General features: G+C 39.1%; 4 protein-coding genes across 5 annotated transcripts; all 4 read left to right on the forward strand.

Annotated features, from left to right (window-relative positions):
• Positions 1 to 2,855: 2,855 nt before the first annotated feature.
• On the forward strand, positions 2,856 to 5,118 carry LOC126409812 (TMV resistance protein N-like). Its single transcript, XM_050076254.1, has 2 exons — positions 2,856 to 3,202; positions 3,812 to 5,118. The coding sequence occupies exons 1-2, from the start codon at positions 3,144 to 3,146 to the stop codon at positions 4,965 to 4,967; spliced, it is 1,215 nt and encodes a 404-aa protein (XP_049932211.1). The 5' UTR covers positions 2,856 to 3,143; the 3' UTR covers positions 4,968 to 5,118.
• Positions 5,119 to 5,394: 276 nt separating this feature from the next.
• LOC116249208 (disease resistance protein RPV1-like) lies at positions 5,395 to 8,634 on the forward strand. The gene is made up of 3 exons (XM_050076438.1): positions 5,395 to 5,509; positions 5,977 to 7,857; positions 8,119 to 8,634. The coding sequence occupies exons 2-3, from the start codon at positions 6,049 to 6,051 to the stop codon at positions 8,632 to 8,634; spliced, it is 2,325 nt and encodes a 774-aa protein (XP_049932395.1). The 5' UTR covers positions 5,395 to 5,509; positions 5,977 to 6,048.
• A 1,900-nt stretch (positions 8,635 to 10,534) lies between these two features.
• LOC116247642 (disease resistance protein Roq1-like) lies at positions 10,535 to 14,176 on the forward strand. The gene is made up of 2 exons (XM_031619873.2): positions 10,535 to 11,647; positions 13,368 to 14,176. Exons 1-2 carry the CDS (start codon positions 10,989 to 10,991, stop codon positions 14,173 to 14,175), a joined length of 1,467 nt encoding a protein of 488 aa, XP_031475733.1. The 5' UTR covers positions 10,535 to 10,988; the 3' UTR covers position 14,176.
• A 54-nt stretch (positions 14,177 to 14,230) lies between these two features.
• LOC116247641 (disease resistance protein RPV1-like) lies at positions 14,231 to 20,782 on the forward strand. 2 transcript variants are annotated; one of them, XM_031619870.2, is made up of 4 exons: positions 14,231 to 14,485; positions 16,055 to 16,357; positions 16,462 to 19,155; positions 19,979 to 20,782. In XM_031619870.2, the coding sequence occupies exons 1-4, from the start codon at positions 14,231 to 14,233 to the stop codon at positions 20,336 to 20,338; spliced, it is 3,612 nt and encodes a 1,203-aa protein (XP_031475730.1). In that variant the 3' UTR covers positions 20,339 to 20,782. The 2 variants fall into 2 exon arrangements, with proteins under 2 accessions (XP_031475730.1, XP_031475731.1); XM_031619871.2 differs by lacking the exon at positions 14,231 to 14,485 and having other exon boundaries at positions 16,055 to 16,193; positions 16,283 to 16,357.
• The last annotated feature ends 1,548 nt before the right edge of the window (positions 20,783 to 22,330 follow it).

Raw genomic sequence — 22,330 nt, forward strand, 5'->3', positions numbered from 1 at the left:
ATACAAACGGCATTATGATATGTTAAGAACTGGCCTTTAAAACGTGAACATGAGATGTTTATTTGAAACTAAATATTATCTGAATCTGATCAGATGTCGATTAAAATTCAAGTCAAAACTCAATTGGATGTCATTTTTCAAATTCAAATATAATTTAGCTAGGGGCAAAGCTAGAAACTTTTCATGAGGGGGCAGAATTAAAGTTTTAAAATTTTGACATGGACGGAAATATCATTTTTCAAAATCTTTATGTAGGACAAGTGAATTTTTTAAAAATTTACATGTAAGTTTTTAATTTTTTTTTGAGGTGGAGCCATCTATTAATTGTGCATTCATTTTTTTTTTCTATATCCAATTTTTTGTGAAGCAAGTCTGATGTCGAGTGTCAGATCCAAATAGAACTTGTCAACACCCTCTAGGCTGATTGTAGATTGAAACTAAGATGGAATGGTGATGGCAGCTAGTCGCAATTTATTAACTTCATTAACTAGCAGATCACCGATATGCAAATCGAAAGTAATCCTGGCCTTTGCATAAATGGGGAAGGGGAGAGGCTTGGCCCTTCACTTGAGGGTGAGGGCCATTTACTTTTATATTATAAGAGTCATTTATTTTTCAATTATCAAAAAATATTATTAAAATAAAAATTACAAACTTAATATGTCCTTCTCAACAAATCTCTTAGTATTGTAAAAAAAATGTTTTAATACTTTTAATGAGTCTGTTTTTGTCTCTTTATCTAAATGGTCTGATGTTTACCAACTTAACACACACACACACACACATATATATATATATAATCTTTTCTGATGGCCAAATTCGAAGACGTGTGCACTTATGAGCAAAGTTCCGCACGCAAGCTTCACCGCTAAGGGATCATTGGATCGGTTGTCGGTCTGTTCTTTTTCTTCTCAATACAAAATAACTACGAATTAAACATGAATATCTTTAACAAGAGGAATACGTCTTGTCCAGCTGAATGGGAATTAATAAAACACATGAAAAAACAGAGTTGTTCATTTTCATCGTTTTAATTAATATATAGTTGCATTAGTTGAAAACTGGGATCCATCTTGTTCTCATCCTCCGTGCTACAATCGAAGTGGAGAGTAGACCAGTTTCATCTTTGCTGTTGCATCCTAATTTTTTAGATGGTGGCGGCGTATATGCAATATAAAATAGCACTGCCTTAATCTTGTTTTTTTAAGCTTTTAATATAACCGCATTCATAAGTTCTTATTGTAAGATAGAACTGCCTTAGTCTTGTTTTTTAAGCATTTAATATAACCACATTCATAAGTTCTTATTGTAAAACAACATCTTGGATTTTTTTTTTTTTTTTACGGTTAATGCACCATAACTAAGGCACTAATAAAGCTGTCAAAGTCAAACACACGATCCAACTGTTCTAGTTGTATAAAACACCTACAACTAGGGATGTACATTTAGTGAGTCAAGCTCGAGCTTGAGCTTGGAAAACTGAAATTCAACTCGACTCACATATAGTTGGGCTCGAGCTCAACTCGGGCTTTACGAGGTGAGCTTGAGCTCGACTCATTTAACCAAATCCGAGCTCAAGCTCAACTTGTTTAAGCTCGTGTCCCTTAGTATATTTTTTATGTTTTTCAAGTGACCAATGTATGATGAAGAACTCTATTATCTTCCATTAAATGATACATACGGGAGGATCCCTCCCTATTTAGTACCAAAAAAATTGATATTTACAAAGAGCTAAAACCCCAATTCTACACAAAAAAAAAAAAAAAAAAACATAAGAAAACCAACGAATAGCACATCTTTGTACCAAATCTTTGAATTCTCTATATAGCTTAGCTTGTTTGAAATTTCCACGTTTTTATTTAAGCCATTTTAAGTTTTTGAAATTACAAAGAAAAGTAGTATGGTTAAACGAGTCTAATCGAGTCGAATTCATCCAACTCGAACTTGACTCGTTTATAAACTTGAGTTATCAGTTAAGCTCGAACTCTAATAAGTCGAGGTCGAGTCGAACTTAACCGAACAAGTTTGAGTCAAGCCCAAGTGGCTCTGGCTCTTTGAACATCCCTAACCACGACTTGATTCTATTTCAATGTGACACAACCTTGTGTCAAATTTGTTGGCATTGAAGGTGCTTTAGATAATTTATCTTATTAGCCTAACTTAAGTTAGCCATCGTTTGAATACTCTAACTGACGAGAAAGACATAGTTCCGCTGTAGATATAAAAATTTGGTATGTTTTTTTTTTCTATTTATTAATCCAGATTTGTTAACAATTGTATTATCTCGCTTTTATTTTATTAGTATATGAATCTGCTAGACGGCTTTTTCTTATTTTATTATTTTATTATTTTGTTTGCAGGAACAGTAATATATTGTTGGACACATTCATTATTTATGGTATATTTTATGCTTAAAACTTGTTTTCCTTTTAAAATAAAATAATATAAATGGCCTTCAATTTTCAGATAGCCAAAAAGGAGAGAGAGAGAGAGAGATGTCATTTAACAGAGAATCTAAAATTGGCTTTGCCAGACGTGTTTTTATAAAATCAGGCATGTTTTTTTCTATTTAGGAATCCAGCTTTGTTAACACTTGTATTATTAATATATGAATCTGCTAGACGGTTTTCTCTCATCTACGATAAAACGGCTAGATGTATTCGTGACCGTGTGTGTTAGAGAGTCATTTTTTTATCTGTTAAGTTGAAATGAGTTGACATCACTTGTACGTAGCCCAACATTAGAAAACCACAAAGAACTTGAGATCTAAAAATTACTAGTCTCCAACTTCAGTTAGTGCATTCATATTCACCTTCCAGTTGGTAACACCAACACCAATAGAACTGTTTGGGCATCGTCGCGTTCATAGACAGCGAGAAGTTGGAGAAGGGGCAGAAGATGGAGGAGCTGTTTGGGTACATAGAGAGATCCAAAATCTTCGTGCCCGTCTTCTCCAAAGGCTATGGTGATTCACAGTGGTGCATGCAAGAGAGGCCAAGATCGTGGACTGCAAGAGGCTCATTGTACCGGTGTTCTTTGATGTGGAGCCAAAAGATGTGCGCCAACAAACGGGTCCTTTTGCGCCCTCATTTAGAAGGCACCGTAAAAATAAGAAAATAGACAAGGAGGTGGTAAACAAATGGATGGGTGCATTGGCAGAAGCGGGGAAAATCTCAGGGTATACTTTGGCCGCCACCAATGGGTAACTACCTTTTTACCTAATTCATTATCTCTTTATGTAAATAAAAGATTTGCAAATGAAAAACACAACCCTCTTATATATGATAGGTTTCATCCAATGCTTGTATGGGAAAAAATCAAGCACATGACCTACATCGGTAGTGAACCGCTACTTTGACTATCAGAGTCATCCAGCTCATTTATAAAGTTTATTCTATCTAGAATCTAGCTTTGATGAACTGTTGAGAGAAAAACAAAGAGAAGAAAGTGAAGATATCTTAAACAAATGGGAGAAAGGTATGAAATATGAATTAGTAGTACTACATGAAAACATCTTAAAGGCATGCTCTTTTTAGTCAGAAGACCAGAACAGATGATCACTTATCTGTGCCATTTGATCCGATCAAAAGAACTAAAAATGTGATATCTGCATTAGAATGTACGTACAATTAATATGACAAATATGTGTTACTTTCATTTACTTTATAAGTTCAACTGCATGCATGCATGTGATGCCCCGGTTTGCAAAGATATGAAATGATTTAAAAATCATTTATTGATTGTTTGATTGCATAGCTTAATCTTTATACGCAGGGAGTCATAAATTTGACTTCTTTTGGTTTTCCGGCAGATATGAGGGAAAGCTCATCCAAGTCATCGTAAAGAGGATCTTGACTGAAGTAAACAAGACGTCTCTGTTTGTAGCCAAACATCCGGTAGGACTCGATTGTCGCCTTGCAGATTTGATGGAAGTTTTGGATGTTGAATCCCAGGATCTTGCCAGAATAGTTGGGATCCATAGCATGGGTGGGATGGGCAAAACGACTCTAGCTAAGGCTGTCTATAACCAAATTTCTTCTCGTTTTGATGCATGCAGCTTCATTTCTAACATCAGGGAAGTAGCAAACCAAGCCTTGGGCCTTATTTCACTCCAAAAACAGTTGCTTTATGATGTTTTCAAAGATGAAAATGTGAAAATAAGCAGTATCAGCGATGGAATTGGCAAAATTATAGAACGAATTCGAGGTAAAAAGGTTTTGCTAGTTCTTGATGACATTGATAATAAATCTCAACTCGATGCCTTGGCAGGCGACTTGGATTGGTTTTGCTCTGGGTCGAGAATCATCATCACTACCAGATATAAGCATGTATTAAAAGCACCAAGACTGAAGCACAATGAAGACTATGAGCTTAAGCAGCTAGATTCTACCCAATCTCTCCAGCTTTTCAGTTGGCATGCATTTGGGAAAGAGGTGCCGGATGCCAAATTTGCAAAGCTATCAAAGGAAGTTGCATCTGCTGCTGCTGGGCTGCCATTAGCGCTTGAAATATTCGGATCACATTTCTTTAATCTGAAAACAGATAAAGAATGGCAAAGTATGTTGCAAAAGTTGAAAGATGCACAAGACAAAGGTCTTCATGAAACACTGAAAATAAGCTATGATGCCCTTGATACAGATGAAAAGAAAGTATTTTTGGACATAGCGTGCTTTTTTGTTGGACAACAAAGAGAGCTTCCGACTCTTATGTGGGAAGGTTGTGGCTTCTTCCCAGATATAACGATCAAAGTCTTAATGCACGAATCTCTAGTTAGTATAAATGATGATACAGGAGAGTTTGAAATGCATGACCACATTAGGGACATGGGAAGAAACATTGTGCAAGCTGAGAGGAAAGTAGGAAAGTGTAGCAGGTTGTGGAAGGACGATGAAACATTAGATGTATTGCAAAACAAGGGAGTAAGAGTCTATCTCTTCAATTATTATTATCAGCTTAATTTGATCTAATTTCTTTTTGGTGAGTTGTTTTAGGCACAGACTACCCTAAAAATTTTTGGCATGAGCGAAACATATTTTTCAAAATTTTTAGACAGGCCAATTAAAATTTTTGGAAATGTTAACTAGTATACCTTTGTTTTTTAGATTTTATGGAGGCCATGGCCCCTGCCAACCCCATGGCTATGCTCATGAACTGTTTCTAGAATATGAAATACATATTTTTCGTTGCAAAACAAACTGATTTTAATGTGAAATGTAGGGAATGGAAAACATTGAAGCCATTCAACTCTTTTGCGAAAGTCTAGGTGCAGTGGTCGTGGATGCAGAGACTTTTGCAGCAATGCCTCAACTTAGAATGCTCAAGTTGGGAGAAGTGACAATTGAAGGTGAATATGAACATTTTCCTAGGACTCTCAAATGGTTGGAATGGAGAGCAAAAGATCTGGATTCGTTGTCTGGTGCCCTTCATCTTGAGAATCTTGTTATTCTTGACTTATCAGGGAGCTCTCTAACTCAATTGTGGAAACCTGCAAGATTTTGCACGAATCAAGGTAAACGAAAAGTCTTTAGGTGTATGTACCAATTTGCTCATTTATTTTATATTTCTTATTAGCATAATGGCTTATGAGGATCAACATTGAGAACGTTTGGTATCAGCAGTCGGATGAATGGATTTTTTTATTTAATCAAATATTTTAAAATATTTATTAGTTATTATTTGAACAGAAAATAGAGAAAAACCTCCATACATGAGGTCAACATGTATCATCATCATCATGCTTGGTTTTTCCAAACTACTAGGAAAATGACGTGTGCAAGATTGACACCAATCTTTTATATACAATGCTATTATGGTACAAGTACAAGACAAACACACAGCACAAGCAGTCGTTGAATTTAAGTTTCGTTGAATTTTTTTATTTACTGTGCATCTCAAGCTTCAGTTTTTTTTTTCTTTTTTTGGGTTTATGGCTTTTTTTCTTCTTTTTTTTTTGTGACAAAATAGCATTTTTTTTAGGTGCTTGACAACTTGAAAGTGTTGAACCTCAATCATTGTGAGAACCTCACAGTGTGTCCAGATTTTACGAGCATGCTACATCTAGAGACACTGGATTTTGGATATTGTGAGAAAATTGTTGAACTTCATCCAACTATTGGGTGTCTCAAGAGCTTGAGGCACTTGTCCTTGAGAAGATGCAAATCACTGAAGGAATTGCCTCAAGAAATTTGGCAATCAACCTCACTCACAGAGCTTGACCTCACTTATTGCTTTCAATTCACAACTTTACCTTCACAGTTGGGGGATTCAAAGTCATTGAAGCAGCAGCTATTACTTGGCTCACTGAAAGTCCTAAAGCTCAGTGGATGTGAAGACTTCACCATTTGCCCAGATTTTACAAGCATGCCACATTTAGAGGTATTGCATCTTGATTATTGTTATAAATTGAAGAAATTGGATCCATCTATTGGGCAACTTAAGAGTTTGACTCACCTGTCTTTGAGGGGCTGCACATCATTAAAGGAACTACCCAAAGAAGTTTGGCAATTGACCTCACTCGAAGAACTTAGCCTCTGTTATTGCTCCAAAATTACAAATTTTCCGTCACAGTTGCCAGATTCAAAGTTATTAAATCATCCCTTGCTTGACAAATTGGAAATCCCAGATCTTAGTGGTTGTGACAACATCACCATATGTCCGGATTTCAAGACCATGCCACATCTGGAGAAGCTGGATTTCGTAAGTTGTCAAAGGATGATTGAACTCTATCCATCTATTGGGCATCTCAAGAACTTGGTTCATTTGGATTTGAGTGGCTGTATATCACTCGAGGCACTACCGCTAGAACTTTGGCAATTGGAGTCACTCGAAAGGCTTGACCTTAGTGTTTGCTCTCAGATTAAGGCTTTACCATCACAGTTGAGGAATGTGAACTCGTCGAAGCAGATGTTACTTTACAAATTAAAAGTCCTAAATCTCAGTGGATGTGACAACCTCACTGTATGTCCCAATTTTAGTAGCACACCACATCTAGACAAATTACAGTTTGGTGGCTGTAAGAAGATGAAGGAACTTCATCCATCTATTGGGTTTCTCAAGAATTTGACTCACTTGTCTTTGAAAGGATGCATATCAATGAAGAACTTACCTCAAGAAATTTGGCAATTAACCTCACTCGAAGTGCTTGACATGAGTGATTGCACTCAAATTGCAACTTTGCCACCACAATTGGGGTATTTGAAGTCATTAAGGCAGCTCTTCCTTGGTAGAACCAGCATAACAACAATGCCTGAAGCCATGGGACACTTGAAGCAACTGAAGTACCTGTCTCTACAGCAGTGTTCCTCGCTGAGAGGAATACACAAATCCCTTTGTTCATTGCACAATCTTGAAGAAGTAGATGCTGCAAACTGTGTGCGTCTTGCATCATTACCCAACTCACTTGGCAACCTGAAGAGCTTGAGGAAGCTTGATTTGAGTTGGACAGCCATTGAAGAGCTGCCGGATTCCATTGCATCACTAGAGAAGCTTGAGGTCCTATCTGTTGCTGGTTGCAAACGGCTCAAATTCTTGCCAGCTTCTGCTTCTATTGGATCAATGTTGTTAAAGTGGTATGGAGTGTCGTCAACAAATGATGGCAGTTTAGTCAAGGAGTCTTCAGAAAGACAACGCTTCTCTCTCCCTGAATTCCTCTCTTCCCTTACCGAACTCAATGCAAGTGGCTGTTATGAATTGGAAAGGATAGCAAATGTCTCAAATGCAAAGGAACTAGAAGAACTGAATCTAACCGGATGCCAAAAGCTTGTTGATGTTCCTAGCATTGAGCAGTTGAAACAGTTAAGGATACTAAAGCTTGGAGGATGTGGAAGCCTTTACAACTCATTCAGGGAAAGAGTTCAGGTAAATATCTTTTCTATCTTGTCCATTAGCTAGGCTTTCCCTGAGCTGGTAAGAGCAACTTGTGCAACTTGCCAACTTAATGGGCAATCACAAATTTCAAACACATGGGAAAGAAGAAACTAAAATTTTCTTTTTCCTCTATCATTATAGTTCAATCCTTAAATATATTCTTTATACAGACTTCAGCATTGCCTGTTTTAATTAATATACATATATCCACTGCAAATTAGTGCATATCTATTTACTCTTCTTTAGTTTCAGGAGGCGAACTTTCATAATTTGGTTGACTTCTCTATCCCTGGAAGCCTTGAAGAGTCGCCGGATGCACAATCGCTCTCATTCTTCCTTCTCAAGTGGTTCGAGACCGGCACCCTGTTCCTGAGATTGAATGCATGTGGCCTTGACGGCATCGTTGTTGAAATAGACATCAGGACGGATGACGGGCAGTTGCTCTTTCAAACCTCAGTTCAAGCGAGAGTATGGCGAACCTATGATTGGTTGCCTCGTGATTGTCTCACCAAAGTCGAGCTCGGCGAGTATGTTAAGCCCATGAGAAATGATGCAGAGAAGAGAAGGAAGATGATGATGCGTGTGTCCATTGAGGGCCACCTCCTACTGGATGGTTGCTACAGGAGTGAGCTTTATGTTGACCATGATGATATGGGATATTATCCAAACAATCTTACTGCTGCTAACATCTGGGTGAATTTTGGTGCACCATTTCATCAATATGATGGTTCTGTTGTTGTTTTGTACCTGAATTTTGGTTCACCCTGAAACAAGCATTGAAGCCTAGGAGCTCTAAAAGCCAAGTCCTGCTACTCATCGGCCGCTTTAGCACTCGAATTAGCCAGGCACAGCTCTTGCCAACGTATTAAGTTTTTCCTTTCGTCATTCACAAGGTACAAAAAAGCTGCTTGAACTTTGAAGGAAGATACATATTGAAGGTGTTTGATCGAAAAGCTGTTCAACTAGTTTTATGGTATAACAAATGCAGTGTACTCGAGTTTCAAATCTCTTATTTTGAGGGATTGTGCCAACCTCACAACAAGATCTATAATCCTTAATAGAAGACAACAAAAATGTTTGAGCCAGAAGACAAAAGCTCATGGTCCCTGCACCCCTTGAGCGAGTGAAACCCACCAGAAGAGTGTTAGAGTGTCTAGGCTTCCCTAATTTCCATGGATCCAACAATATGAATGCCGCTTCATATTGCCGTCAATGCTTACCTTTCTGGTAGGCTTTAAGGTTTTTATTTATTTTTTATAATTAGTTTAAAATATTTTAAAATTACTTTTAAAATAAAAAATGAAAAAATAAGGTGCTATAGGCTGATAATTATTAACTAATTGCGATACACTTTATTGGCAAGCAATTCGATATGGCACCAACATGAATATTTTGCAGAATTGGCATCAAAGTACTTAAAAAATGTCAAAAAATTGATGATCATTGTTATCTTTAATGATTAAACAAGAACATTGATACAAGGTGTTGAACCTACCGTTTATTCAGATGAGCACTAGCCCATCTATGCAAGGGCGTGCAAACACAAGTGACAAGCTCCTTGCATCATTTGGGTTTGAGGGAGCGACATGAATGATATTGCATGTGTCCTGTATGCCATGCTATGTTCTTCATATGCATGCCTTAATTCATGCTGCTAAAAATAAAATATTCAAATGTGACTTATACATATTCGTTCTTTATTTTCAATTCATGACAAAGTTGAGCGTGGTCAGCCAACCCTCTCTGACGGCTCCCCCTTGCTACCCTTTGTGGGTAAGGAAAATGCTTTACCCACGATGGGTAGCCAGGGGGCGTCCCGAGTGGTTCTCCCCTGCTGTCACCAGTGACGCCGTCGACGCCGCCTGTCGGGCGAGGCGGTGAGAGGCGACGTCGGGGCCGCTGGCAACAGTAGGGGGGAGCCCCAGTGGCTTCTCCCTTGCCGGAGCGGCGCAGCGACAGCAGGGAGAGCATCTGGGGCTCCCCTTTTGCTCTATGGCCTACGATCCTGGTTAGGAATATTAAATTATGCTACAAACTTCATTCCTAATCTTGGCAAATTACTTGCCCCTTTTTATGGCAAAACTAGCCCAACAGGGAAAAAGAGGCTGAACCAACAAGATTGGATGCTCGTCAAAAGGATCAAAGAACAGGCTGCCTGCCTTATTAATCCCTCCTCACCAATGTTTTATCATCTTAGAAGCCGACAGATGTATGAAAGGATGGAGCGGTATATATAAATGAAAACCACAAAAATATGATCCAAGAAGCATGGAAAAGTCATGTGCATATCCTAGCGACAAATTCAACCCCCAAAGTCGACCATTGAAGCTTAATGTTGGCCATTGCCGGTTCGTATGGCTATATTGGCCCAAGTCAGTAACACCGAATACCCCATCCCCACCACCCATCCCCGTCATCCTTGCTTTTTCCAGTTAGTCGGAATGCACGTACACATTGAAGGTGGTCGATAAGACAGACGTCTACAGACGGTGGGAAGCTGGTGAATGAGTTCGGTGACGGGGTGGACCTCTTTCCGTGGTTGAGGAAGATGATGGACTCACAGACAGAGGGAGTGTTGAAGATTTTGGACCCAGAGCCGCGCCGATCAGAGGAAAGGGGCGAAATGAATGACGTAGCGAGTGTGCGCCCGTAGCCGCCAAGGTGCTTTCCCGGTGCTTTCTTTTAAGCAATTTTAATTTTGTTAACTAAAATTGAGTGTATCCAAACAAATTGCGTTCAAGAGATGCGATACAGATGAGGACGGACAATCATTCAAAAGAAACGAGACAAAAAAAATTGTTTTTAATAGAAAGCTTCAACAGTTGAGGGAAAGATAATTCATCAAGAACAGGACAGAAAAAGGCTACGGATTCAAATGCTTTGCAAGCTTCAACACCGCGTGACATAAAATATGCAGATGAACCGGGCCCGCGGCACGAGGAGCCGGCGGCCTCATGAGAAGGGCACCTTCTTGTGATCTCTTCCTTCCAGTAAACCTTCGCCCTGGCATCAAGAAGCTCGACGCCCTTCCTTTATATCTCTTGGTTGAGTGAGGGTGACAATTGCATGTGTGTTGTGATCAGGTGTTGGTGATCCTCACCTCTTGGTGGTCTAATAAGAAAATGGTGATATTTGCAGCTTTATTCATAGTCGTGGCCACCATTCTGTTTGGGGCCTTCCGCCAGCGAATCAAGGATTTCTTGCGGGAAGATGTCCTGGGGACACTTTTAAGGCAACTTTCTGGCAACCAAGGTATTGATGGAGGAACTAGAGGAGACACGGAGGCAGGGGAAGAACTGGAGCCATTAACACCTTTATCATCTTCATCAACAACTAGGGGCTTCGAGTTCGAAGTGTTTCTCAGCTTCAGAGGTGAAGACACCCGGAAGGGTTTCACTGGGCATCTCTATGAGGGCCTTGAACTGCGTGGTGTTTCCACCTTCATGGACAGCGACAAGCTGGAAAGAGGGGAGGATATCAACAAGCTGTTTGAATACATAGAAAGATCCAAGATCTGCATCCCCATCTTCTCCAAACGCTACGCAGATTCGACGTGGTGCTTGAAAGAGGTCACCAAAAGCGTGGAGTGTGGGAAGGAGATAGTTCCGGTCTTCTTTGGCGTGGAACCTTCCGATGTTCGTTACCAGAACGGCCCGTTCAAATATGCGTTTGAGAAACATGAATCCAACAAGAAGCTGAACCAAGAGGAAGTGAGGAAATGGAGGAGAGCACTGAAGAAAGTCGGAAATCTTTTTGGGTTCAATCTGAAGAACATGAATTGGTAGATGTTGTTCTCTCTCTTTCTCCCTCTAAAATTTTAACTTGTCAATTACCTCCATGGATTTCCCGTTAAAAAACGTCCAAGACTTTGAAGCATGACCTGCTCTAGCTCTTGTCAGCCAAAGAAAATAAACTGGCTGGGGGTTTTTGCTGTAGCCAGTTTTTCATCGACCTCCCTATGGAATTGATCCCCGATACAACTCTAATGCACCTCAACCCCAAAATTTATCTTAGGTATTTTTTTTCTCAAGTCTTTGGCTATAATTCAAATCAATCTTTCAGCTTTCAAGTTTTCCGAGTTAATTCTTCACTTTTACTTTATCTTGGGCAACTCCATCTTTAGGTTGTAAATGGTTGCGGGGTGTTGATTCTCAAATCCCAGTTGATCTGAGATATTGGGATCTAGATCCTAGGACTTCAAATCCTGGATCTTTAGCGAAAATCTCAATCCTCTGTTTTAACGTTAGACAGATCACACAATGGTTTGCATATTTAAATCCATGGCTCTCAAGTCAAAACCCCTCCATATGACTAGAGATCCATGGAATTAGGAAATAATGGAGATCTTAATTCTATGCTTTACAAGTACCGACCAATTGGCTATAGCCATGGATTTATCACCCATGTTAAATCAAACTCTTAAACTTAGATCTGCAGTACTCGGATGCCCTTTTGGAGTTACTAACAGAAACTCTCAAATATAACCAAAAAAGGTAACTTTATCCTGGATGTGTGGATGACTTTAGAAGTTTAGATAAACATGAAAAGGAGATCATGGCTTTGACTATATATATATATATAAGCGAAAGTATATGACGATTTCTAATAAAAAGTAACTAGATGGATGGTAATATAAGATATTTATGATGGAGAATACAACAATCAACAAAAAATCATGTTCATTCTAATTCATGAATCAGATTTTATGAGGAATTTAAAAGTTCAAAATTAGCTATCTATTAGCTTATAAAATCCTGATTACAAATTAAGAAAAGATGATTTTTTATCTTGTTTGCAAGTTTTCTGGCAATGAAATCACATCTAATTATGTGTTATTGATTTATTAAAAAAATGCCTGTAAACAGTAAATACTTACTCCTTATTTATTAAAGCATATCTAAGGGCTAACTAGCCTTTTCCCCCCACTAACCAGCTTAAGTTAAGCATATATATTTTGTTAGGTTATGTGGAAGGAAGTATACTGAAGAATGGGCATCGACTATTTTTATAAATAAGAGGATATATTTGAAAAACTGCATAAGTAAATAAATGATGAATTATAAAATAGTTAAAAAGTTGATGACTATATATTATGAGAAAATTAGCCTCCTAATGCTAACGAATCAATAAATAGTTCTAGTGCAGCCTGCAATGGTGCGCTCCTTCAATGCCAATGTTATCAGAAACGGCCAATTTGAATCCAACAGTTACAAACCAATTTTATTTGCTGGCTGGCCCATCCAAGAGCACCGACTTCTATCTCTAGATAACTTTTTTAATATTTTTTTATTTTAATAATTTTCATATATTTATTTCAAAGACTAATGTTTTGATATCTCAGATAAATCAGCCAAATCACTGCTACTTGGATAATTAGATTGATTTTTATTACACTCATGCACTATATTTATTTTTGATCCATTGTATTCCTAAAGAAACATAGTAAGTTCATGTCATTTTTGCTGTTGTTTACAGTTTGTCATGCATACGTTAACTTGCAGGGATGAGGCAGAGCTAAAGCGCGCGATAATTAAGCGAGTGTTAAACAAAGTAAACAAGAAGCCCCTTGAAGTTGCAAAGCATCCAGTTGGAATTGAAACTCGCATTGGATATGTGAGGAAAATGTTAGAGAATGTAGACACTAATGGTGTTCTTGTGCTTGGAATCCACGGTATGGGGGGACTTGGAAAAACAACTATTGCCAAGGCTGTTTACAATGACTTAATGGAAGGGTTCAATGGTGCCAGTTGTTTTCTTTCAAATATTAGGGAAAAATCTGCACAACCCAGTGGACTAGTTGCCTTACAAGAGCAGTTGATCAGTGATGTTTTGATGGTGCAAGATATACCCTTGAGTGATGTTGCACAAGGAAAAGTTTTGATCAAAGAAAGGGCCAATCGTAAGGGAGTATTGCTTATCTTAGATGACGTTGATTCCATAGAACAGCTTGATGCATTGGCTGGTGGGAGAGATTGGTTTGGCTCAGGAAGTGTGATCATCATCACAACTAGAGATGAGAAGGCACTGTTATCCTGCAACATGAAAGTGAAACAACATGAAATTTACAAGCCACAAGAACTAAATGAAGATGAATCTCTCGAACTGTTTATGCATCACGCATTCAATGATGTGCAACCACATGGAGAGTATCTCCGCTTATCAAATGAAGTTGTTGAAGCAGCTGGTGGGCTGCCATTAACCCTTGAAGTGCTTGGATCGCTTTTAACTTGTGACATGGATGTACAACAATGGAAGAACGTATTAGAGAAGCTGAAAAGGATCCCCCTGGCAAAGTTCAACAGAGGTTGAAGCTCAGCTATGATAGTTTAGATGACATGGAGAAGAAAATATTTCTAGATATTTCATGTTTTTTATTGGTTACGGCAGAGAAAAAGCTACTTACATGTGGGAGAGTTGTGGTTGGTTCCCAAATTACGCAATTAAGGTACTTGTGGAAAGGTCTCTCATCGTGATAGATGAGGAGGATAAAGAGCTTTTGATGCACGATCAAATACGAGACATGGGGAGAGCCATAGTTGAGGAAGAAAGCTCTTGCAAGCCTGAGAAGCAGAGCAGACTATGGAATTCTCAGGACTCGTGGAGTTTACTGCAAAGAAAGGTTGTAAGCCCTCCCTCCCTGTCCCTACACGCATGCACAGATACACGTGATCCACATTGCAATTGTTTACAAATTTGTTTGAGTTGAAACAATGAGTAAGGTCATGTTCTGAATGATACCCCCAAAGAATGCCATTTCTTGAGAATTAGGTCTTGTAAAGACATGGTCTTTTTAACCAATTTTTGGCATCAGGTTTGTGTGTTTGGGGAAGGGGAAGGGGAAGCCAAGTGATTCACGATTATGTCATTTTGTCAAAACTGAGTCTTTACACACCATTTTGAAAGCAAAACCACATTCTGCCTTCAAAATGGCATTTAAGGGTGTCCCACAAGCGCTCTAAGAATAGCTTGTCAAGTTGTCAACACATTTTCCTGAAGCCAAGCTACACAATCAAATCATTCCGTATGTACCTTTCCTATTGGTGACCATTAAAGGATGTAATGAGTTGGATATATCCCATTGCCTGACTTTGAATCCGTTTTCCTGGATTTGCCCAAAAGAAAGAAGTCCCAATTGTTAATGGGATTCAAGTAGATATGCAGTTTTATACCCAAATCCAAGTTCAGTATCTGACTGAGATTCAATAAATGTTTGCCTGACTACACATAAATGCCCGGTCTTAGATATGCTAGTCTTCTGTGGATTTGGTTCAAAAAATGGTCCAAACTGAACCTTAATCCGAATCTAATTAGGTGCAATTCAATTTATTTTTATTGGATCCTGCACAAATCTATTGGTTTGGATCTCCAGCTAGTGGCCATGACCTTGAGAAACTGGATTGAATTGAGCATCAGACCCGAATGGGTCTGGTTAAACCCATGATATCAGCCCATATAAAAGTTCATGCAAAGTTCGTGATTCTTTAGATTTTAGCTTTTCTCTTTTTTTCTTTTTTTTTTTTTTTGAAATGTCATGCATTTAGCTTGAAATTTGAGTGGATTACTTTTTTGTGCTTTTTTAGTGAGAAAAAGGAAAATGTTGATGCTACCTTTGGTTGTGTGCATCTGGTATCTAAAAGAAAGATTTCTGCAATTTTATTTACAATGTTAATTTATATAGAACAAGCGAGGCATTAGTAAATAAAGCAAATATCTCTCTTTTTAATTATTAATACAAGACAACCTTTGCATTAATTAACGTACAAGATGAATTTATAGGTGAGACATCATTTTTTGTTATACTTTTCAGCATATCTAAACCAGCAACTTGTGGAGGTCTCCAAGTCCACCAAAAGTCGCCTTCAATTCAAATGTTATAAATCTTGGCCAAAGAACCAGTTGATGTTCAGAGAAATACCCTTCCTCAAATGACGAAAATGCCCTTTATAATGGAAAACACTAACAACCCCTCATAATGAAAAAATTAGAAACACGAAATATAAAGAAAAGACAAATAATACCCAACATTTTTGAAGGATAAGAAATGCCCCTCACATGCTTACTTGGTGGCTTGTGTGAGGCTTGCAAATCATTGGCCATTCATTTGAATGATCACCTCATTTTGATTGGCCTCACCAGACTACTATTGACACCATATCTAAAGGTATAGTTCTTGCTTGTCTGTTTACAGGTGCCAGTGACTATTGATGCTGAAGGGATGGACTTGATGCCTGATGAAACAAAGCCCAAGGATAAATGTGTTAGTGCCCAATGCTTTGAAGAAATGCCCAACATGAGATATTTTTGTGCTTGGTGTGTAAACTTCCAAGGTACATTCCAAAGATTTCCTGCAGATTTAAAATGGTTGTATTTGTGGAAATGTCACTTTGACTCTCCACCTTCTGATTTTAATCTCGAGGAAATTGCCGTCTTTTCCCTATATCACACCAACATGGCCCAAATTCTTATAAACCAATTGTCACCGAGAGGAAAGGTCAGTATTATGAGGGAGTAGCTTATTTTTCTTCTTTTATGACAACATTCTCCATGACTTGATTTTAAATGTAAATTCGATTAAAAGATTAATTTATTCTGCAGGCCTTTGAAAAATTGAAAGTTCTCTCGATTGATGGCGCAGAAATAAAGGTTACCCCTGATTTCATGTGTCTCCCTTGCCTAGTGGAATTGACACTCAAAGACTGCCCAGTGTTAACTACAATAGATGAATCAATCGGGAAACTCGAGAGATTGGCTTGCTTAAGCATAACTGCATGTCCAACTCTGGAGAAACTACCAGACTCCATTTGCAGACTGAGTTCACTTAAAGAACTTCGTATAACTTCTTGTTCTAAAATTTCCTCTTTGCCAGAACGATTAGGGGATTTGGAGTCACTTATGAAGCTTGAGATTGAGAAGGCAAGTATCAAGACTATTCCTGACTCAGTTGGAGGGCTCACAAAACTTTGTGAATTGATTGTGGTTGATTGCGTACACTTGAATGTGCTGCCTGATTCTATTTGCTGGTTAAGTTCTCTTAAGGTCCTTAGCCTTGACCTTGGTGGTTTGGGTTCTTTGCCTGAGCGATTGGGGGACATGGGATCACTTAGTGAGTTTGATCTTTGTGGAACGCATATAGACAAGATACCTGATTCAATAGGTGAACTTAAAAACTTGCGTAAGCTACTTCTAAGTCGGTGTGCTAGACTCTCAAGATTGCCTGATTCCATCTGCCTGTTGAGTTCTCTTGAAATCCTTGACCTTGAAGATTGTCTTTCTTTAGCTTCTTTGCCAGAGAGGTTGGGAGACATGGGAGCACTTAGGAAGCTTAAACTTAGTAGCACAAGTATAGACAAGATACCTGATTCAATAAGTCATCTTACAAACCTGCGTGAGCTACTTCTCCTCAAATGCAGACTATCAGATTTACCTGATTCCATTTGCAGGTTAAATTCTCTTGAAATGCTTGACTTGAAAAGATGTAGAGTGCTCTTTTCTGTGTCAGAACGAATAGGGGACATGGAAGCATTGAAGAAGCTTGACCTTTCGTGGACATTGATTCATACTATACCTGATTCTATTGGGCTGCTTACCAACCTTCGTGAGCTATCTTTGGAAGGTTCACAACTCTTGAGAGAGCTACCGGATTCCATTTGCCAGCTAAGTTTGCTGAAGTCGCTCAGCCTTGAAGGGTGCTATGGTTTGTACACTTTGCCAGAAAGATTAGGAGACATGGAGAAACTGGAGGAGCTTATTCTTGACAATACCAGAATAGAGATCATACCTGATTCAGTTGGACAGCTTAAAAACCTTCGCCTGCTATCTTTGCAAGGTTGCAAGCTCCTAAAAGCATTACCTAATTCCATTAGAGAATTGTGCTCCCTACGAGAACTCAAAATCTCGGGAACAAACTTAAGGGGCTTTGAGAACGACATTTGTCATCTTGTAGCTATCAATGAATTGACAAGTTCATCTTCCGAGTTGTTTGGCTTGTGCGATCAATCTCACAAAGCCATAAGGCATCTTCACTTGATTGATGCTGCGATTGAGGAGTTGCCCGATTGTGTTGGCAGGATGGAAAACCTTGAGGAGCTACTGCTAGAATGTGAAATGCTTAGAGCTTTACCCAACTGGATTGAGCGATTCTCCAAGAAACTTACTGAATTGGAGATTAGAAGCAAGCTTCTGAAAACTTTGCCCGACTGTATTGGATCACTCAAACAGCTTACAAAAGTGACTCTGGAGTGTGATAACCTCAGGGCTTTGCCCGACTCGATTGGGTCACTAGAAAAGATTTTGTGGTTGGATTTGGACTGTGAAAACCTCGAAGCTTTACCTGATTCAGTTGGAAGGTTGAGCAATATTCGTACCCTTGAAATTTTATCTGACAATTTGAAAGCCCTACCAAACTCGATCATGTCACTAGAATGGGTTGAACGCTTGCATCTATATTGCTTGAGCCTGGAGGCTATACCTGATTTTATTGGAGGATGGAAGCATCTTCATGACTTTTATGTGTTGTCAAGTAGTCTTAAAGCTCTACCTGACTCCATTGGGTCATTGAAAGGGGTTAGAGTGTTAAAGTTGAAGTGCAAAAACCTCGAGATGCTACCTGATTCCATTGGAGAATTAGAACTCCTTTCGTACTTTGAAGTGTTCTCCCATGGTCTCAAATATTTGCCCAACTCCATCCGCTCCCTGACAAGGATTGAGTTCTTGATACTAGAGTGTGTGAACCTTGAAGCTTTGTCTAACTCTATGGAAACATTGCAAAGTCTTGTGCATTTAGGATTGCATTGTGACAATTTCACAGCACCACCTGATTTCATTGGACGATTGGAAAATCTTATGGTCTTCTCGTTCAAGAGCAAGAACCTAAAACACTTGCATGCAACAACTTGTGTGTCCTTGGGAAGACTTAAGCAGCTATCATTGAGTGGTTGTGAGAACTTGGAAGACTTGGCAGATGCCTCTACTCAACAATCAGGTTTCGCTCACCTCACATCCTTACAATCGCTTTATTTGGTGGACTGCAAGAGGCTTGAGTATCTTCCTCAACTTCCCTCTTCTCTTTTCTTGCTTGACGCTTCTAGATGCATCAGTTTGAGGAAAACATCAGAGGTTTCAAACTTGACGACTTTGACGATTTTGAACTTGGGTTGTTGTAAGTTGCTTGAAGATGTGCCTGGCCTCGAAAATATTGCAACCAACTTGAAAGTATTGGAACTGCCTGGTCCCTGTGGTTTCACGGAATCTTGCCATCTTCGTCATGATTTCAAAAATAAAGTGTCCAAGGTATGGATACATGTTCTCTTCCATTGTTCACTGTATGGAAAAACGACGCCACATTTATTTTTTTTGTAAGTCGTGGCAGTGGCAGGGCCAAAAAATTAAAAGTAGAAGGGGACAATTACAGAATTAGAAAACATCACGTATATAATTATACATTTGACAACATTTTGAATAATATGATGCATTTATTAATGCAATATTTATTGTGGCAAGCATAGGCATTTGGGAATATATCTACAAACAACCATGAATGATTTATCATGTTTATAGTACCTTTTTATGACAAGAAACTTAGCAACATAAACTTAGGAAGATATTTTCTTTGATACATTGCGTGTATAATAGTGCATATCTAATAATAGAAATAATTTATACATACACATTGTTCCAATATTTGCAATGTTTTGCAACCATATATTCTCTGTAACGTTATGCACATTTGATGATGGCTATAAAAAGGTATTTACAATATTTAACTAAAGTACCTTTAGATAAACCAACCTTCGAGTGAGAGACAATGCACAATACACCAACAAAACTAATTTAGAAAATTAAACACCCACTAATGTTGAGTAATTTTCTTTAAAGAACCAAATTAATATGGCGAGGATATGTTCTTACATATAATAAATTGAAAATTACTTACTCAAAACAAATTGTCTAACTTATAAACAAGAAAAAAAAAAAAGCGTTACAGATGGAAAAGATCTATTAAACTAAGTTGGGATCGAACTGCTGATCCTTGCTCTAGCCCCCTGTATCAAATGGACCCTTTTTTCCTTCTCTAATGGTGGTGGGATTTTAAAAATCGTGTTGTTTTTTTCAGGAGATAACTTTTGAAAACTTGAAAAGCTTCAAGATGTCTGGGTCTCTGGTGGAAGGATCTGCAACAGGACAGCAGCAGCTGCACTTCATCCTCCCAAAATTTCCGTTTAGTTGGTTGAGAAGAGCACGGCTGTACTTACACCTAGACAAGGTCCTCTCACCCATCCACATAGCGATCATAGCCAATGACATTATTGTGTTTGAGAAAATTGCTGAAGTCGAGGGCGATGGACTCAATTTGGACTTGAGTGAGGAGAGCATTGTGAGCACAGGGCAAGGGGAGCATTGCTATACCATACAAGTGACGGTGGATGTGTCCCAACTGCAGAATGTCTGGGCACTTATCGAGAGATCGAGTTAGTGCTGGTACTAGCTATCATAGGATTTGTAGTAGATGGAAAGTGCTTGCATTTGGAAGGCCAACCCTTCCCAAGGAAAACCAATCCGATCGAACACTCTGCACGACCATTTTTGTAACCTGCCAAATCGTATATCACAAGTGAGTTCTCCTTCCCAAATGGTGCTTTCATGCCGCCGAAGCAAGAAATAGCATTGAAGTCGATCCACCATTCTCTTTTCTTCATTTTCTTTTCTTTTCTTTTTTTGACTTTCATGCCTCAAGAGTTTCAAATGTCTACTGCCTACCTCGATTTTTAGTAAATGGTCACTTTTATCAGCATTGTCTATGTACTTTTCCATGGGCCCAACATTCTTTTCTTGGAATATTATTTTTTTCACATAGGAGTTATTGTTGAACCTGTTGAGTTGATGATTGAAGTCCAGACTGCTACTGTTAAGACGATTAGCTAGAATCGGTGTTCATTTGAAGTGTTTATGATATAATATCAGGTTGTTACGGCTCCTAGGAAGAAATCTTATTTCGCCATGTACTGGTCTGATATGGATTGCGTAGTCAGTATGACACTTCGTTTCAGTTTAGATGGGTAAAGCCAGCTATGGCCTTTGTTGAAAGTAATCGTTTCAGCCAGCGCAGCATACTCAACGGCTCCTCTCAATCTTGCCTTTTGAAGTCCATTGAACGTTGAAAGGATTATTACCATTCTCGCTAGTTTCCTCAATAATCTTTATTCTTGTATGTAAAGTTCATCAAACGTTCATATTGATCAGATATTATATATGCCCTTGTAAATCAAAGAAAAAAGAGAGAGAAAGAAAATAGAGGAAAGCAAAGAGCTGCTGCTCTGGTGTTCTTCGTGGATGTAGGTTTATGAACCGAACCACGTAAAATCTGTGTTTCAATTCTTCGTCTTCCTCCTCTCTCCCATTTCAACATGGTATCAGAGCCAGGTTCCACCGTTCCTCTTGTCCATTGCCGGAGATCTAACCGCTGCACCTAATTTCAACAAAAAAGGGGGTTTTCTGATCAGACCTGATTTTCAGCAACTGGAGGCCGTCTGGTGGGCAGAGACGATTCCGTTAGCTCCTTTCATCTAGCGGGAACAATCTACTGCATTTTGACGACAATCAAATCAGATCTGCCTAGTTCGCCTTGGAGTTGGGTGAAAATCAGAGGCGCAACAGGAAAACTCTCCACCAGCGTGACTTCTATTTCTGGCGAGAAGAAAACCTTCACGCATTTTTCCCTGGAGACAGATCTCGGCCAGATCTTTGGAGCGTTCAATACTCATCATCTCAGCAGCCCTCAGTCCAAATCTCTTATCGTTTGGAGGTCTGGGTGTTTTTTAAGGATTTTTGGAGTAGCAACCTACCCTGGCGTCCCCTGTTCATCGTCTATAGCAGAACCTGCCCTGCGACTGCAACAGATTGAGGACTTCAAGTGCATCGCGTTTCCTGTAGGGAGCTCAGTTGGAGCTCATCTTTGGGGCGTCTAAACATAACTATCCAAGGGTGCTGTGGACCGATTTTCAGCGCAATCGGACCTCCGATTGATTTTTAATGAATTTTTGAGTGCGGAGCAAGCCTGTGATCGCTCGATCAGTCCTGTTCATCAGTGGGTTAAATCCCAATATCCAAAGGAGGAGATAGGAGCGATAGCTGCCACCAACGTCAATCAGTGCTTGCTTCACCATGACAGAAGATTCAAGCGTCGGAACCACCACCAGAGTGGTAGAAAAAATTATCGTGCAGGAGCAACCAAGCCCTGCAAACAAGATTACTTCTGTACTTCTAAATGGCAGCAACTATTTGGCTTGGTCCAAATCGGCGATGCTCTATTTAAGTGGCAGAAACAAGCTGGATTTCGTGACCGAAGATCTTCCAAGACCTGCTGAAACAGATCCGACTTATAGAGAATGGCGATCCACCAATCATCTCATAATGTCTTGGTTAATTAACTCTATGGAGCCTAAAGTCGCACGTGGATTCTATTTCG

The sequence above is a fragment of the Nymphaea colorata genome, chromosome 2, assembly GCF_008831285.2.
Source record: "Nymphaea colorata isolate Beijing-Zhang1983 chromosome 2, ASM883128v2, whole genome shotgun sequence".
Lineage (NCBI taxonomy): Eukaryota > Viridiplantae > Streptophyta > Magnoliopsida > Nymphaeales > Nymphaeaceae > Nymphaea > Nymphaea colorata.

Bases quoted from the DNA above. Each gene is read 5' to 3' on its own strand.
- LOC116247641 (XM_031619870.2), top strand. From the start codon at position 14,231: ATGTTTTTTATTGGTTACGGCAGAGAAAAAGCTACTTACATGTGGGAG. The intron at 16,358-16,461 runs GTCAGTATTATG...TTTATTCTGCAG, and splicing joins AATTGTCACCGAGAGGAAAG to GCCTTTGAAAAATTGAAAGT. The intron at 19,156-19,978 runs GTATGGATACAT...TGTTTTTTTCAG, and splicing joins TCAAAAATAAAGTGTCCAAG to GAGATAACTTTTGAAAACTT.
- LOC116249208 (XM_050076438.1), top strand. From the start codon at position 6,049: ATGCTACATCTAGAGACACTGGATTTTGGATATTGTGAGAAAATTGTT. The intron at 7,858-8,118 runs GTAAATATCTTT...CTTTAGTTTCAG, and splicing joins CATTCAGGGAAAGAGTTCAG to GAGGCGAACTTTCATAATTT.
- LOC116247642 (XM_031619873.2), top strand. From the start codon at position 10,989: ATGGTGATATTTGCAGCTTTATTCATAGTCGTGGCCACCATTCTGTTT. The intron at 11,648-13,367 runs GTAGATGTTGTT...GTTAACTTGCAG, and splicing joins AATCTGAAGAACATGAATTG to GGATGAGGCAGAGCTAAAGC.
- LOC126409812 (XM_050076254.1), top strand. From the start codon at position 3,144: ATGGGTGCATTGGCAGAAGCGGGGAAAATCTCAGGGTATACTTTGGCC. The intron at 3,203-3,811 runs GTAACTACCTTT...GTTTTCCGGCAG, and splicing joins ACTTTGGCCGCCACCAATGG to ATATGAGGGAAAGCTCATCC.